Genomic DNA, 16,361 nt, shown 5'->3' with positions numbered 1-16,361 from the left:
GGAGAATAACTGGCTGCAATGAATGTGCTACATTTCCTTCCTAGGAAAACAAGGAAGAGAAAGAAAAACAGAACAGAAAATATAATTATGCCATTGTATAAATCCATGGTGCACAAGTATCTTGAATAATGAATGTCTAGTCTGTCTCAAATGTAAGAACTAGGGAATACCACTGAAATGAACAGGAGGTTAGTTGTGGATAACTGGAGAGAAGACGTTTCTATGAAACACATTGTGGGACTTGTGAGATATGGTTAAAGTCAAAATGAGTGTGATATACAAAAGTGATAGACAAGTTCATAAAGGTTGGATGTGCTTGTCTCTGTTAATCACAATGTTCAGGTTTTGGTCATAGCTCAGGACCCTAAATAAACTCAGACCCTCTAAACCACCAAAGCACACACACTCTTCTGCTCTCCATAGGAGTTATTGAGTTAGACATATTTTTACTTCTTTTTTTTCCACGTACTTGTTCTTTTAATGGTTAGCTAAAAAAGCAAAGCAGTAGCTTGTGTATTCTATGTTCCAGGCATTGATTAATTTGTATTATCATATCCTGGTAAAACCATCATACCTGGTGATATCAGCCAGCAAAGCACCACAAAACAGGAGATAACAAGTCCAAGGCTCAAACAGGGAAAATCTGAGCCGGTTAGTAGAATAACCAGATAGCTCATTGCTGCCTCAGGTAAGTGCTGTCTTGTCACTCTTAATAGGCCAACAGGGACATGCAAAACAGTTATATTCAAATTAGGAGAAAATAGACAGTTGTAACCAAACCTAAATATTTATGTAAACTACAATAGCTTGGAGTATCTCAGCGACATAAAATTGGTTCTGTGCTGGAAACACTGGAGAAGAAACACTCAAGCACAAAGCTGCAGCGCACATGCCAAAATAGCCGGATACAAACACCATCAACGCAGTTAGAAATGGCTTTGAGAATTTCACATTGTACTGTTGTGACAAACAAGAACCCCAATAACCAATGCTTATGACACAACTAGCGCTTAGATACCTGTTTTCTTGTTATGTCATTTCTCTGCAAGGACAGCATATGTAATTGCACACAAAGCCAGAAGATCAGTCATGCTACTCTGATGTCATTCATGATAAGAAGAGGTAAACCTGAACAAGCTGGTACCCAGCCTACATTCATAGCTTCTCCCAGTCTCAGCCAGTCAGCCAGGACATTCTTAGCTACAGAGCATGTCCTCACAGCGTAAACACTGGCACAGTGAGTGGGAAGGTGCTATGATTTCTGTTAACATTGGCATGAAAGACCAGGACATTTCCTTCAAGAATGTATTAATCATAGGGACATGGTCCCTTTTAGGTTTAAAGTATGTGACAGAAGTGTGTGACAAGCATGCATTCATTTAATGCATGAATACATCATGAAAATCTTTTCCTCCATGTACGTTTTCTGGATAGGTAGATCTCTAGAGTGCTTCTACCACAGCAAAAATTGTAATTCAGCCCCAGCTGAATTTGCTATTTGGCAAAATTAGCAGCAATACTTTACTGTGGGCCCTAAAATTTAATCACAATTAATACACCTGTTGCTACATTATTTGAAACAGTGTCATCATTAGTATCTAGGAGATAAATGTCTATAGATGAATGGAATTTAAAGTATTTTTGTTTAAATACAGTGTAGAGTGTCTTGTGGATAATTTGAAGGCTCAGCCTGGAGACCTTATTAATAGTGACATCCTAAACATCAGTACGTGTCATCTGGCAAGTTACCATATCATTATCACTTCTTGATTAACTAGTATTTGCATAACAGTAACGCCAAAAAGTTTTTTTTTACATCTGATCTATTATTATTTTTTGAGGCATTTCTAGGGCTAAGCTTACAAGTATGTCCCAGAAAGCTACATACCTATAATTTGTGTATGAATCTAAAATAAATATATAGATTAATTAATTAATGTGAAAACCATAGCCCTATTATGCAAAATTAAGAACACCCAACCAACCAAACAGGAAGATGTGTCAAATACCCTATTTGTGAAGAGTATACAGTGGATGTAGTGGTGCAGGAAAATGACAGTGAAAAATAGCAGGATAAAAACTCAAATGAGGACCATGAAGGAGCTAACATAGGAAAAGCTCACGAAACGAGAGGAGCAGAAGCCTTGCACAGGCAAAAATTAGAACGACAATACAAATAAGCACTTCAGTAAAATTCTGTCCAAAAAACCTAATGCTGTTGTTTCTCTTGTTTCTGCTTGTTTCTAGTTTCACCCTCAGTCATGTTGAATAATAACACCTCAGGCTGTAACCATCCAAGAATTGTCAGTTAGCTCAGTTTTGTCATTCTCAACTTCCTCCTGGTGCTGAAATGTTAGATGAGTAGACTATCCCCTTCCCATCCTGCTCCACAATATACCTAGGAGTCCTTCTAGTCCCATGTCCTTTTTAGCCCCAAACCATCTGCCTGACATTAAAATGGAAAAAAGTCTGTGGACATGTCTGCAAGAAACACTCCGTTCTGAGGATTTCCATCTACCTGCATCATCAGGTATTACTAGGGCCTATGCCTAAAGCATGAGTGTTCCTGTATCATATTTTTGCTATTTTTTTGTGAAGTTCCTAACCATCTGTATTTTTTTTCTCTTGTTGCTGAATACTAGAGCTTGTCACGAAGCCTAACATTTTTCCATTGTAAACATTGTGTCAATGAGTAGCTGGAATTTTTTTCTCACAACTCTGTGAGTAATGATTAGTAGTGAGTATATCACAAGGGTTTATAAAGTCTTGAGATGCTGAACAATTTGACATCATGTGGTAAGCTGTAACCGGAATAACAGAAGTAACTTTTCATTCATCAGATGTTTTGGCCTCTCAGATCTCCAAGTATTCTTGACTCACAAAATAAATTGCCTGTACAATTAGGAGAGATCCTTGTCCTCTCATCTTCTCTCACTTAGGTGTTGGAGACTGGGTCATCGGTTTTGGCGTGGACCTTACCTAACAAAATTGACTTTCCCTGGAAAGCTGGTTGGTAAGTGGGTGATGAGGCTGCTTTTATCATGAACTGCTTCAGAGGAGATCCTGTGTCAGGCTTGAGGGGAGATACTGCCCTTTAAGCCCTCTTTGGAGAGCTGAATGAGTCTTCCTCCCAAATTTAACTATTTGCATGTGAGAAACATCGAAGGCAATTCAGAAACTTAGAAATCTTTAATTAAAAATTCTGTGCAAGTTCCATTCCTGGGGGAGTTGGTGCTGGGACTTGCCAAATCAGCATAAAGGAAAAGCACAGATGCTGCTGACCCTATTCTATGGTGGGGACATGCAGTAAGTGGGTCTCCTGAGACGCTTCCAGGCCAGTTTCCTATACCGAGTGACAATTTGGAGGGCTCCTCTCCAGAGAAAGGAGTCAGTGCAGCCAGGAAGGAAAGGTCTCATCTCTCTGCTGTTGCTGTGGAGACAGGCAGCATCCCACTGTGAAGGCAGTATAATACAGAGGGGAAAAGCTCTGAAGGACATCACAAAGACAATTTATTCCTTCCACCTCCTACCTCAGCCTGGCTCTGTTGCTGCTGCCTGCCTCCCAGCTTCTCTTCCCTTCCCGATTCTCTCCCTCTCTTTTCTTCAGCTTATGTCCCAGTTCTGTTCTTAGTGGGACTCTCTTCTCCCCATTCCTTTCCCCTTCACAGAACTTTCTTGAACCTTTTTATCCTTGTTTCACCCCTCTTCCCTGGGTGAACGCACCTTGGTGCAGTTTTCTTTCTGGACGCAACAACTACAGACTTGATTTTCTGATGCTTTTTTTCTGCTGAGGTGTTGAGAGCAGGACAGTGTTTCCACTACAGTTCAGCCCTTGGCGATATTGTTGCCAGGTTCTGTATTTCAAGACACCTAAATTTGTTCTTAATGAGAAAGCCTTGCTATGTTGCTGCTTCATCCCAGTTGTGTCACTGGTGCCTCCTTCCCCCAGTTCCTTTGGGACCCAGTTTTTCTTATGCAGAGTTGCAACCAAACTCTTTCTCCATAAAGAATTCGGGTTCTCTGTAGCACCAAAAATACCTTCTCTTTGGTTCAATAAAGGGACTGGTCATACCAAATCATTTTGCTGTATCTCAGCGCAGTGTGGTATGTGATTTATTTCAGAAGCATGTTGTACTGAGTTTCTCTCATTGCTTCAGCACTCTAAGAGATCCATAAATATTTTGAGAACTCAGGAGGTCCCAGACAAATACTTCCTTGCAAGGTGCTTTCACAAAAGAGAATATTGACTTGCCTCGTATTTTATTGACTTTAATTTCTCATTTTGAGTAGATAGGGTAGTTATTTAGGGGTTCATTGTGGAGGGAGATTAATGATGGAGTCAAGTATGTTTGTAATCCTGTGCAAATATTGTTTAAAGATTATTCCCTTAGAAAATTACCATTAGCTTAATTTAACAGTCTTTTTCTTTTGTCAAGCATCAATTCACAACAATTTTCAAATTCTTGAAAGGACCACAGGGTGGCAGAGTAATTAAACACATATCTACTGGAAACAGTTTATTACACAGACATAAAGAGAGGAGTTAGGTGAGCCAGAGTCCCTGCTGGTGGTGATTACCCCAGTGGAGCTGAGTGATGCCATCAGCTTGTAGCGTTTCTGACGTCTCGCAGCAATGGAGGCACAATTTCAGTGTGCTCTGCCTGACGCCTGTGCCCAGACAGACCCATCAGCCGGAGGAGCAGCTTCACTGGTGGGTGATCCTCAGGCAACAGGCACGGAATGTCTTGTGTCACACAGCCTTACCTAACAACAGGATGTGATGTGGTTAAGGATGCAGACAAGGCTGAAACCTCTGCTTTGGAGACTAAAGTTTGACAAAGACTGTTTTTTCTTTATTAAAAGCCTCATCAGTCATAGGAGAGTCTGATTCTGTATCTCATGAAAGCGGCTGTTTGGCACCCTGTCAAACTGTTTGCATCTGTTCCTGCCACCAGAACCACATATCCACAGATATGTGCTCACTGCATGCTTGCACCCGCCACCTACCCCAAAGCCTGGCTGGGGTGCTCATCTAGGGCAGGGAACAGCCAGATCACCTATGGCAGAGTGTGCTCCATCACGAGCAGTGCGGAATGAGCAACAGTCAACAGAAACTTGGGCTGAGAAGCAGGAATAGGTAGCAAAGGACTAGTAAAGAACAGTGTCTTAGACTGAATCTCAGCTGTTAGGTGCTGCCTCCCAAAGGAGAAAAAAAAAAAAAAGGTGCCTGAGTGTTCAGGGCTGGTTACAGTGCAGAGTCAAACTCTCGGTTCAGGCCACAGTGGTTTAAGCAAAGCTTTTTGATCTTGCAACATCAGCATGCATTAACACAGCTATAGCTGGGGGACAGCTTAAGAAGCTGGATTTCACCGCGTAGCTAGTAGGTGTTGTCTTGACACCTGGCATGTGGTTTAGAAAGCAGTTCCTTTTCAGCTCTTAGTCACACTTCCCAGCTGACACACACCCCCCAGCCCATGCACTAGAGTTGGATACAGGAGTCCTGGACTACAGCCTGGGCTAAACACACGATACAGAGATAGCTCAGGCTAAATGAGTTCATAATTGCTGCCAGTTAAATGCAGAATAAAATTAAGAGAACACAAACCAAAAAAGAACTACTGGGAATACATATGAAATATTCAAAGATTAAGGTTTCAGCCAGTATTACAGATGCTTTTTGGCAGGTAAATAGTTTTGTGACGTTCAAAATCAGACATTATTGCAAAACTACTGAATAAATGAAATAAGAGGAATTAGAAAATATTCCAGGTATAATAGATAAGTAGAGGGATCTGAGTGTATAGAACAAATGGCATCACTGGCATTGGGTAGTGCAAAATGCTGGTTTAGCAGAATGTACTGTCAACTTGAGTTATTGAGTCTACTGGTCTGATGTGAATTTCTGATCTTTTATCTTACTGAAGCTGTTTGTTTCCATAAAATATTTATCTGTTCACAGAAGCAAGCACTAAAACATGTACCCATCTCTTGGTCACACTTTAGCCATCAGTCTGCACAGGAATCTTGCTATCTCTGTCTGACCCAGTGAGTGGACATTTAATGCAAAATGGAAAAGCCAAGGAAGGACAGGCTTAGAAAGCCCCTTTCAGATTGTCTCTGCATATCTCAGGATCAAAATGCCTTTTTCTCTGCACTTGAGCTCACTATTATAACAATGACCAGGTCAGTGATGCATGAAATGTAAGACTCTAAACAGATATGAGTCTCACTCTAGTGCTGAAATGTTGGAGATATTGTGATAAATTCCTCCTGTTATCTCACCATGGTGCTTTTTGCAGGAACTTGGATGTTGTAATAGAAAAAGAGAAGTTTAAAACATACTATTATTTTTTTTTCCTGAAAACTCATTAGGTTTTCCTGTGGTTTATCACAAGACTAAAATTAGCTTGGCCAGATGCATTCAGTCCTTTGAATCACACAAGCACTGATTCTTCTGTCCCGTTCCTAGTAGAGAACTTAAATTGTTCAAACTTAAGAGCAGCAAATGAGCAGCAATGAATGTAATCTGTGCACTGACAAGAATGGGAAACACTATTGTACGTAGCCTGAAAAGAGGAGGGGAGACTGGACAATACCTGGTAGTTCCTCTAGTCCCCTTGCCAGGCCTCTAGTGCTAAGGAAGTGAACTGGTTGAAACACAAAGACAAGTGAGCTCTCTTTGCAAAGAAGCATGGGAATATAGAAAAAAAACCCACCCACATTCATTTTCCATGAGTGTTGCAAGAGCTACTTAAATGAAAAGCCAACTTAAAAGCCAAAAACCTATTTTGTATTTGTCTTCCTCAATGAGAGAGGGACCAAGTATTTATAAATTTGATGCTTACATAATGCTGGCTCTTATACAAAAATGGGAGGAAAAATAAAACTGTTAACCCATTGAACATCTCACCTGCTAATGCCTTTTCTCACTGAAGTCCTTCACCATCTTTTACATGAGGTGATCAATGCCTTAATGATTTGTTTGTCACTTGCCTGTTTGAAAAGATCAAGTCATCCCAGCAAGGGAAATTCAGACAACCGTATATGGGGCTCAGAAACAATGCTACAGGAGAAATGAGATGTATATACATGAATATGGGTAATTCTTTCATGTGAATGTCTCATGCCAAAATAAGCTTGCAGAAAATGAATTAGTAAGACTCAATAATTAATTTATCAAATCTCAAATTAATTTATCAAGCCAAGATGTAGGCCACATGCAATATACTTTAAAGCAGTGAAAGCAATGTTCTTATTTCCCTATGTAGACATCTAACATTTCACTACTTGGGCATTTACACAATGAAATAAAGTTTACACAAATTACTAGAATGTTTTCTAAAACTAGTACTCTAATACAATGTGTCTATTTGTGTGTGATGTTCCACAAAGCGTCATGACCTTGGGGGTTCAAACGTGTGGCCTTATACCTTACTGCATGCCAGAAAGTTTCCAGTGTCATCAAAAGTCACTGGAAGACACTGGACCTTCCCTTCATACCTGTGGTACCAACTCTCCACCAGACCTATGTAGCTTTTGTTACTTTCTTGATGTTGTGGAGGATGAGTTCCTGAAGTGTCCTAGGGCTCCAGCTCGAGGATCTGTCCTGCTTTTGGCTGAGGAATGACTTACTGTTAGCTAGCTATCTTCATCTCACTTAAGTCCAGCCATACTAAGGTAAAATGCATGTATTCGTACCTAAAATAGACACCAACTCCTAAAATTGATCCTATATCTATAAAAAAGAAATCAATCCACTTCCTGGAGGTTACCTCAAAGGGATCTCTCTCTCTTGCTGGTCAGGATTTCAGACTCAGCACATACTGTCCTACCTCTTAGAGGACCATCTTAGTCTTGGTGGACAGTCTCCCCTGGGAGGATAGGTCAAGACAGCTAAATCTTTTGCTAGAACTTATGTTCTATAGCAGTCTGTACATTGAAAACAAGATACAAACGTCTAACCGGTTTATTTTATCTACTCATTACTGGCTCTAGGCTGAAATGTGACCCTTTGGGGTTATGTTAATTCACCATTTTTGGGTGACAGCAGGCTTGGAGTGACTGATACCCAATTCCCTCCTCCCAGACACACTGTAACTGTAAGAAATTCAAGTGTGAACATGTGGAACAAATTACAAATGGGATATCAGTGCGCAAAGGTAAACATGTCCATGTATAATCATTAAATAATTCAGCACAGGAAATTGCACTGGCCTGCATTTTCCAAGAAGCAAGACTATGCAAGGAAAGATATGCATTTCAGGCTGCAGTTCCTCAGGCACCCGGAGTCACACCAATACCTTGCCACTGCCCAAAGGCAGCTCCTTTCCCCTTTTCCTCTCCCTCTTCCTCTTCTTTTGTTCCTGCTCCAAGCTGCCCAGGCCCACTCCACCTCGGTGCCAGCTCTGGCTACAGCTCTGCTCACTAGCCCAGAAGAAACTCTCCACTTCCTGGTACTCTTCTGTCTGTTCAGTGAAATGAATTGCAGCAAGCAGAGGTCTTAAAAGTGGGAAGCACAAGACACATTGCAGATTGTGCCACTGGATCTGAGAAGAACACCATATCCCCTTTTAGCAGTGATGAACGGCTGAATCATCCGAAGCCAGGTGATGGAGCTGAGGGCTTACCCAGAAATGGTCTGCAATGTACAGTAACGTTCTCTTGAAATTGTCTTTCATCATGTGCTACAGTGCTTGATAAAAATGACTCTGTAAATTCTTTGTCCTAAAGATAAGGTCAGATGAGATGGTTGTTTCAATTCCCTTTTTGTTTCCAGCTTTGTGAATCTGTACTTTGTATGTTTGCAGTATGAGTGGAATTAGAGGGTGTTTGCAAGTATTCAGATTAAATGCATGTCTTCCAAATCTACAGCAAGCAAGCTCAGGCTGTAGTATTTACAGTTCTAAGGTGTCCTCTCTCCCTGGCCCATTCCACAACTGAAATGAAGGCAGATTGTGTTTTTCTCCCTTTGCCATCTGTGGATCTCCAGTGCTCTTTGAGACCTGCAAAGATGCACATTAAAATGACTACACTGGGTTGAACCAAAGGTCGGTCCATCTAGTCCAGTGTCCTATAAACAGATGCATAGGGAACAGCATGGAAAGCATATATGAAATGTCTCTCAAGTGCTTGCCTAGCTTCCAGTTATTTTTAGAACAGAGAATTTCCTGAGCTGGATGTGGCTGCTGTCTGCTTAGTAACCCTCTGTAGACTTCTTTTCCAAGTACTTGTCCATTTTTTCCTTGACTCAAAGTCCATTCTTTTACACCCAGAGTCTCCTTTCGTAATTAATACCGCAAGCTTGCTATGGGCCCTGCAAAAAACTACCTCCTCCCTGTTGTCTGCAGCCTGGTTACTACTAGCTTCACTTGATTCCCTCATAGTTCTTCTCTTGGTTCTGAAACTACCGTCTAGGTCCCGAATCGATGACAATATTGCAAAGGCTTAAGCATATGCAATTTCCATGCAGAGTATGTGCAGGCAGAAACAAAAGTAATGAGTAGGCAATCAAGGTATATCTTAATTGCACGTGCTTGTAAATGAAAACCATGTCTGGATCACTGCACTGCAGAAGATGCCTCCTGGACTTTTTTTGAAAAGGCTGGTCCCCCCGTTCCCCCCTCCCCCATCAGAAATGTTGACAAACAGTGCTTATGACCTTGCAATTTATTTCCCATTTCCAAGACTAAATGCTCCTCTGCCCTCAGGAATTCCGCATCCGCGGTCGCCTGGAGACAAAGAGGTGAGGTGGGCAGGGGACCAATGTCTGAGAATAACCCCGGGGTAGCAGATGAGCTGGAATCCGGGCAGCAGGAGGGCAGCAGCAGTTCTGGAGGGTGAAAATCCGTCCCTCCCGCTCCCTGCCTGCCCCCCGCCCCGGGCAGCGCTAGGGATGGCTGCCGGAGCGCAGCGCAGCATCCCGCCGGCCCCGGGCCGACCCGCACACCCGGGCCGGCCTCTCCCGGGGGCGCTTCTCCTCCGTTCAGCGCGTCCTGCCGGTAGCCCCGCTGCTCAGCCGGGGAGGGAGCCGCGGGCACCGTGCCCCCGCGGGGAGGGAGCCGCGGCCGGGGAGCGCCGGTGCGCGGCCACCCTCTGCCCCCAGCCCGGCCGGTCCCCGAGAGCCGGGGGGCTCAGGGGGTCCGTGCAGGAGCCGGCCCCCTCCCGCGGGGGCAGGCAGCGCCGACCCTGCCGAGTGACAGCCGGGCGGGGACGCTGCTGCCTCGGCGAGCCCGGCTGCGGCTGCGGCGGCTGCAGCCATGTGTTTCTCCGCCTGCCTGTGACACAATAACACGGGAAGCTGGGGGGGGCGGGTGGGGGGGTGGGGGGATCCGAGCCTGCCGAGGGGAAAAGTGACCTGCCCCGCTCAGGTGAGCCGAAGCAGCGGGGGAAGGCCGCCGCCGTCGTCCCCCGTGTCCCCCCCCAGCCGCAGGCTCTGCAGCCGCCGGGGCCGGGCGGGAGGCGCCCCGCGGAGCTGCCGGCGGGGGCAGCGCGGCGGCGGGGGAGGGGGGGCGCCGGGCCCCCGGTCCCCCCTTACCCGGCGGTGCTGTGCCCGCAGGCCGGCGGCGATGGAGGAGGGCATGAGCAGCATGCAGCAGAAAGCGGCGGAGCTGGAGCACATGGCCGAGGTCCTGCTCACCGGCGAGCAGCTCCGGTAAGCCGTGCCTTCCCCCCCGCTTTGCCGGGGACACGTACCCGGGGGTCAGCAGCTGCCCCCCTGCAGGCGGGAGGGGGATCTGCGGAGCGGAGGGCGGGGGTCTGTGCCCTCGGGCTTTCCTTGCACCGGAGCACCTGCCCCGCTTCCAGCGCGTCCCCGGGCTCCGGCCCCGCTTTCCGCAGCGAGGAGGAGGAGGAGGAGGTGGGGAGGGGGCGGCCGGCGCTGCGAGCCCGGGGAGGCAAGTTACCGCCTCGGGGGTCTTCTGCCCCGGCGGGCAGGAGGCGTCTCAAGGAAAGGCTGCAGCTCGCTGAAGGGGTGAAGCGATGCCAGACGACTTGCGTCTTTAAAGATTAAAAAACCAACGACCAAAGAAACCGTAAGCAGTGAAGTGTTTCAGCACGCCAGGGCGAAACCAGCAGAGCACGGAGACCGGCTCCTGCACGGACCCCGTGAGCCCCCCGGCTCTCGGTGACCCTGCAGAGGTGCCGCTTATTCGAAGGGCTTGTTTTTATTTTGCATCAGCTGGACCCAACAGATGGAAGGGGATCCCGCCTGCCAGTGCCAGCAGTAATTAACAGTGCTGTGTGACTGGAGTTGTGTGCAGTGCAGAAGCCCTTAACAAAAATGCCTGACTCAGTTTTTAATTTCTGTGATGTATTTAAGTGTGCCATCTGTACCCATACACTTTAGGGGAGAAAAGGAAATTTAAAGGCTTTTGGCTTGTTGATCTTGTGATTCAGGAAGAAAAATCCTAATATTGCTATGTGTTATCCTTGTAACTAGAAAGATATTCTAAAACCACTTTCCCAGTAGTTCTTGCCTGAATTTTCTTCAAAATTTTTGCTCAAATGCCAGAAAAAACAGTACAAAATGACAGAAATGTTGCTTGATTTGTGAAGTGCTGTCATTGCTGCTGGTACAGATCCTGACATTTTCATCGGTTGCATCCACCTGGTAAGGACCATTGACACCTTGTGATGCACACCAGTGGTACCCCTGTTTGGGGAGTAAATGTTGTTTTAGTGGTCTGGCTCCAGTACACACCAGTGTCTGCTTCAAGCTTGGGATTCCAATGCAAAGTAGCCTGAAGTGAAACCCAGGGTGACGGGGTGCACTGGCACACAGGCTCTGCGTGGTGGACTTAGTGCAGAGCTGTTCATCCAAGAGCCTGATAAGAATCCTGCTGTTCCTAATTTACCTCACTAGAAATTGAAGATTCAAGGCTAATACAAAATTTCTGTTAAGATCACATTAATCTTTCTCTGTATACCTCTTAGTTAAATGTAAAAGCAAAAGCTTTGCAAACTCTCCCTAAGGAGACCACTGAGGAAACTTCAGCAGATCTGGCTCCTAGAATCAGCTCATTAGTGTCCCAATCAAGGATGGCATTTGTCATTTATTAAGGTAATGAAACACAGTGCTTTTTTTGGGGCAGGATGATCTATAGATGCAAACCATATTATACCCTGCCCTGTGAAGTTACCTATGGCCATTCCTTTGCCAATCTGTAGGAAGTGTCCTAGATCTCCTTGGACTATGGTTTCATGAACAGCTCATCCTGAATAATGCCTAGCTACGCTCCAGCAGGGGAGATCTGCTCTGCCCTGACCCCTGACTCTCCACTCCTGGCTGTGTAGTCCCATCACTTCCCCCCACTCCCAGATGAGTACCTGCTCACGTGCTTCCAGCACTTCTTGGGAGCAGATTCAATGTGGAGATCTGGTGGGTATGTTAGTCTGCTGACTGCCAGAACCCACAGAAGATAGGTGGCGGGAATGTGAAGCCAGGAGCAAGAACAGGAGGTAGTGGAGAAGTAAGATCTCCCATTCTGGCAGCAGTGAGCTACTGGGTCAGGTGGAACTGTTTTGTGAAACTGCACCCAAAATTGTCTCTCTTCCCCCGTTTTTTTGTAAGCTTTGTTCTGTTTCTCTGTTGGGATACTCTGTGTAAAAGGTTAGTCTTCTTCAGTTTTCCAGACAACAAAAGCCACAAAATATGCGATAGAAGACTGGCTGGTAGACAAGTTTTAGCCAACCCTGCATTTAAAGTTTCCTTTCTCCTGTCCAAGATAAGCGTATAATTGTTAAGGCTGAATGAAAACGTGTTTGCAGGATCAAAGACAGGCTCTCTCAGCAGCCTTTGGCACAGGCAAACAGATGATAGAATACCAACACACATTGGCACTCAAGGAGACATACTGTACTCTATTCTTAGTGATGTTTACAAATGCAAGATAAGCCCCCAGCAGGAGTGATGCAGCCAGACAGGTGACTGTGTGTATTTGGGTGAAAGTGCATATGAGCAAGTGTTGCATACTGCAAGATGAACACATAACTTAGGAACAAAAGTGTAAAATGAAACTGTAAGCATGGTGTTGCTTACACAAACCCAACCAAATGTAGGTATTTAAAGCACTCTTGCACTAGACCAAACAGCACGTGTGTCTAAACTCAAATACCTACAAGAGCTGCTTGATTTAAATTCCTTGCAAAGTTCCTGTTGCCCGTCTCACCCCAGCCTCAGGCATTGCCTCATAGCCCTCGTTCCAGAGGCCTGTTTGCACATCTGTCCCTATCTGGCAGGGACTTCATGCAGCGAGGGCTGAAGTCATTTGAGCAGCACCTTGGCAAGCCTGGCTTTGCACCCTGGCTGTGCCAGTGGTGGGGATAGAAGCCCTGTGCCCCTTTCGCCTCCTCAGGCAAGTGCATGCTGGCTAGGGGAGGGAGAGGAGGAGGCTAAAGAGTTTTTTCCTTGTCCTTGTTGCTGTCCCTCGGTTGCTTGTGACCTGTGTCTCCCCTTTGCTAGGTCAGGAACCTCTGCCCTGGTGTGTGCTACATCAGCTGGCGCCCAGGGAGCCGGCTGCTGGCACACGCTGGCTGTGGGCTTGCACCCACCAGCTTTGGTCATGAGCAGGTTGTGGGAGGTGAGGGTGTGATGTAAATCCTGGTCCGTTGGTGGGGTAATTTATGGAAAAAGAAACAGGATCTTGAGCTATATTTTAGCTAACAGGGTCAATTTTTATACCAGTAGTTCCGTCCTTTGCCTCTATACCCAGTAGCTGGCTGAGTGAATACCTAACTCTTACCTTTGGTTAATAGAAACGTATTTTTCAAATTGAGGACATACGAAGTTTGGCTTTTGGAAAACCTTTAAATTATCAGGCTGACAGCCATGAAACAAAGCTGAAGATTTCAGCAGTGTGGCGCTTCAGGGCAGACCCTTTGGCAGCTTCTCAGCACCGTGCATGAGACTAGGAAGAGCAAGGGGAGAGCTGGGATGGGCACAACCTGGCTGTGGGCTCTGTAGGCACCCGTGGCCCTGCAAGGACAAACTGCTGGGGCTCTGGCTGCCTGACAGCTCCAGCCACCCAAAATCCCAGCTCATCCCTCTGTTCTGCTGCGGTTTCAGAGATCCTCTTGCTCTTCAGTTCTTTTGAAGAGCTCCTCAGCTCTTTTGAGGCTGGCTGCAACAGAGCTGCCCTTAAAAGGCTCCATAACTTAGGAGCAATGAGTATAGACCTGTCTCCTGAAGAAACTGCGAGAACTGTGTTTGAGAGGATCATGGGGCCTTCAGCTTCCTCAGGACTGGGAGGAAGCCTGCACCCCACTACATCCCTGCCTGAAAACACCTGCCTTGGGCAGCCCTGGAGAAGCAAATGTCCTGGAGCTTCCTTGGCCTCGCTGGGTGTGCCTGAAGGAAGGTGGCACAGCCTTAGTGCTTTGTATAGTCATCGTTGGAAGCATAATAATGGGAACTTATAACGGCACTACTGAAGTTGATAAGAATTTTATTGGAAGCGGAGCAGTTCCAAGCTTGTTTCCCTCCTGGTCAAAGGCAACAGGTTGTGCTCATTTCAACACTGTTGGCAGAGGGATTAAAGTATTTCAGTCTGGGTTTGAGCATTAACTTAGAGCTGATCTTGCCACTGGCAAGCAAAAGCAGTTTCAATGGGCATGTTTTGATAGACATGCTGTCTGTCTTACAGCTCAGGGGTGTCTTAAATCTTCCTCGTCTGCTAATTGTTTCTTGATGCCAGCTTGTCACCAAAATCTTGTATATCTTCTAAGAGTCCTTCATTTCTTGCAGAAAATGGGCCTAATCATTCAAAGTGTCTTAAGGCTTCAGTTGACCAAACAGCAATATTAAAGAGCACCTTTTTTTTGTGTTCATTTTTTAAAAATCAGAAATTGTCATTGTATTCAAGTGCAGTTCTCTGTAGTAGGTGTAACTTGAATGATATTTAATGTCTCTGCAATCTTTCAGATACCTCTTTATCACCAGCCTTTTCAAGAAGCAACACCTTTCCCGATTCACACTTGTGTTAAATAGTTGAGTAAATAATCAGGAAACTTGCTAGATAAGCCAGTGATTTTAACAGAGTAGTGCTTATAATTCAGCTTCTTCTGTCTGCTTAGGGAAATATGAAGCATGTATTCCTTTCAAAGAGACAAAGTGCAACATATGGTTTAACAGGAATTTGTTCGCTTTTTTATCAGAGTTTGTACATGATTTTCATCTTGCCAAAGAGATTTTACATGGTAAACAGCTATACATTTTGAAGCTTCAAGCCAAGTCAGAACCAATTTTCACTGGTCTTCCAAAGGTCTCGCTTCGGGAAGATTATCACTTTAAGAAAACTTCTTGACATGTTGGAGTGCATAACTTTCAGAGTCATTAACTTCTGAAGGATAATAGCACCTACAGGTTCATAAATTTTTTCCTACTCTGAGCAGTAAATAGTCAGCCTTTTTCATGGTGGTAGGATTCAAAACTTCATTGGCACTCTAAAGTGCAATGGGCACTTTCACAGTAACATACAGTAACAGCTTCTAGAGAAATGTTATCAAAAGAGCCTTAGTGTTAGTGTACTGCCATAATATAGAAATATATTAACCATATAGTTACATAATTAATTAAATGTGTTTGAAAGTATAGTAACACTGTAGTGTAAGCTTATACACTAAAAGCAGGAAAAGGATTTAAGGTACAGAATTGTCTACAGGTCACTTCCTCTCAAGTCAGATCCTGACCAATATTCAGATATTAAACAAACGTATATGACATTTTTAGAGACAGAATTCATTAGGATGAGATTTTGTAATCTGCCTAAGCTAATCCAACGTTGTATTTCCACCTAAAGGGATGATGTGTTTTTCTACTCCCTGCACCTTGCTCTTGCAACCTCCTTAGTTCTTCACCAGTGGTTGCATTATCCTTAGCCAGGAGCTACTGATCAAGCTCAAAACTAATCCAGAAAAAAACAGTTTTCAGTTGTCTCACTTTAAGAGGATCTTGTCTGCTGACTTCTTCAGGGTGGGTAGGACACAGAAGATTATATTACCGTATCTCAGTGGAACAGAGTGCTTCAGAACTCTCTGTCCAAATAATTGCACTTTCATTAATTTGTTTTCCAAAATCAAGCGCCCCAAAAATTGGCAATCTTCTCTGTGAGGTTCCACTAGAGTAAGAAGAAAAGGTTTCAGAGTGAGGGTTGGTAGAGCTGTTGAAATCAAGAAGTTTCCCCACTAACTCTGTCCTATCACAACACTTCCAATTATATATTTTAATTAATATAAATTATTTTAATTTTATAAAAAGCATGTTTCTCACATTTGTATGTCCATTTTTTCTAGAATCTTTGATACCTGATGCACCTTCTTATGTGTTTCAATCTTGCCTGTTTGTACTAATTTTAATGACATTGAGT

The 16,361-nt window shown here is 44.6% G+C and overlaps 1 protein-coding gene across 1 annotated transcript in view; it reads left to right on the top strand.

Moving 5' to 3' along the window:
• The first annotated feature begins 10,313 nt into the window (after positions 1-10,313).
• DEPTOR (DEP domain containing MTOR interacting protein) overlaps positions 10,314-16,361 on the top strand; it is a 77,873-nt gene continuing 71,825 nt past the window's right edge. The window contains exons 1-2 of the mRNA XM_037379034.1: positions 10,314-10,367; positions 10,556-10,651. Of these exons, the coding sequence (XP_037234931.1) occupies positions 10,566-10,651 (86 nt within the window). The 5' untranslated portion in view covers positions 10,314-10,367; positions 10,556-10,565. The remainder of the gene's footprint in view (positions 10,368-10,555; positions 10,652-16,361) is intronic.

The sequence above is a fragment of the Falco rusticolus genome, chromosome 3 (genome assembly GCF_015220075.1).
Source record: "Falco rusticolus isolate bFalRus1 chromosome 3, bFalRus1.pri, whole genome shotgun sequence".
Taxonomy (NCBI): Eukaryota; Metazoa; Chordata; class Aves; order Falconiformes; family Falconidae; genus Falco; species Falco rusticolus.
This window is presented reverse-complemented; position numbering and strand designations above follow the sequence as displayed.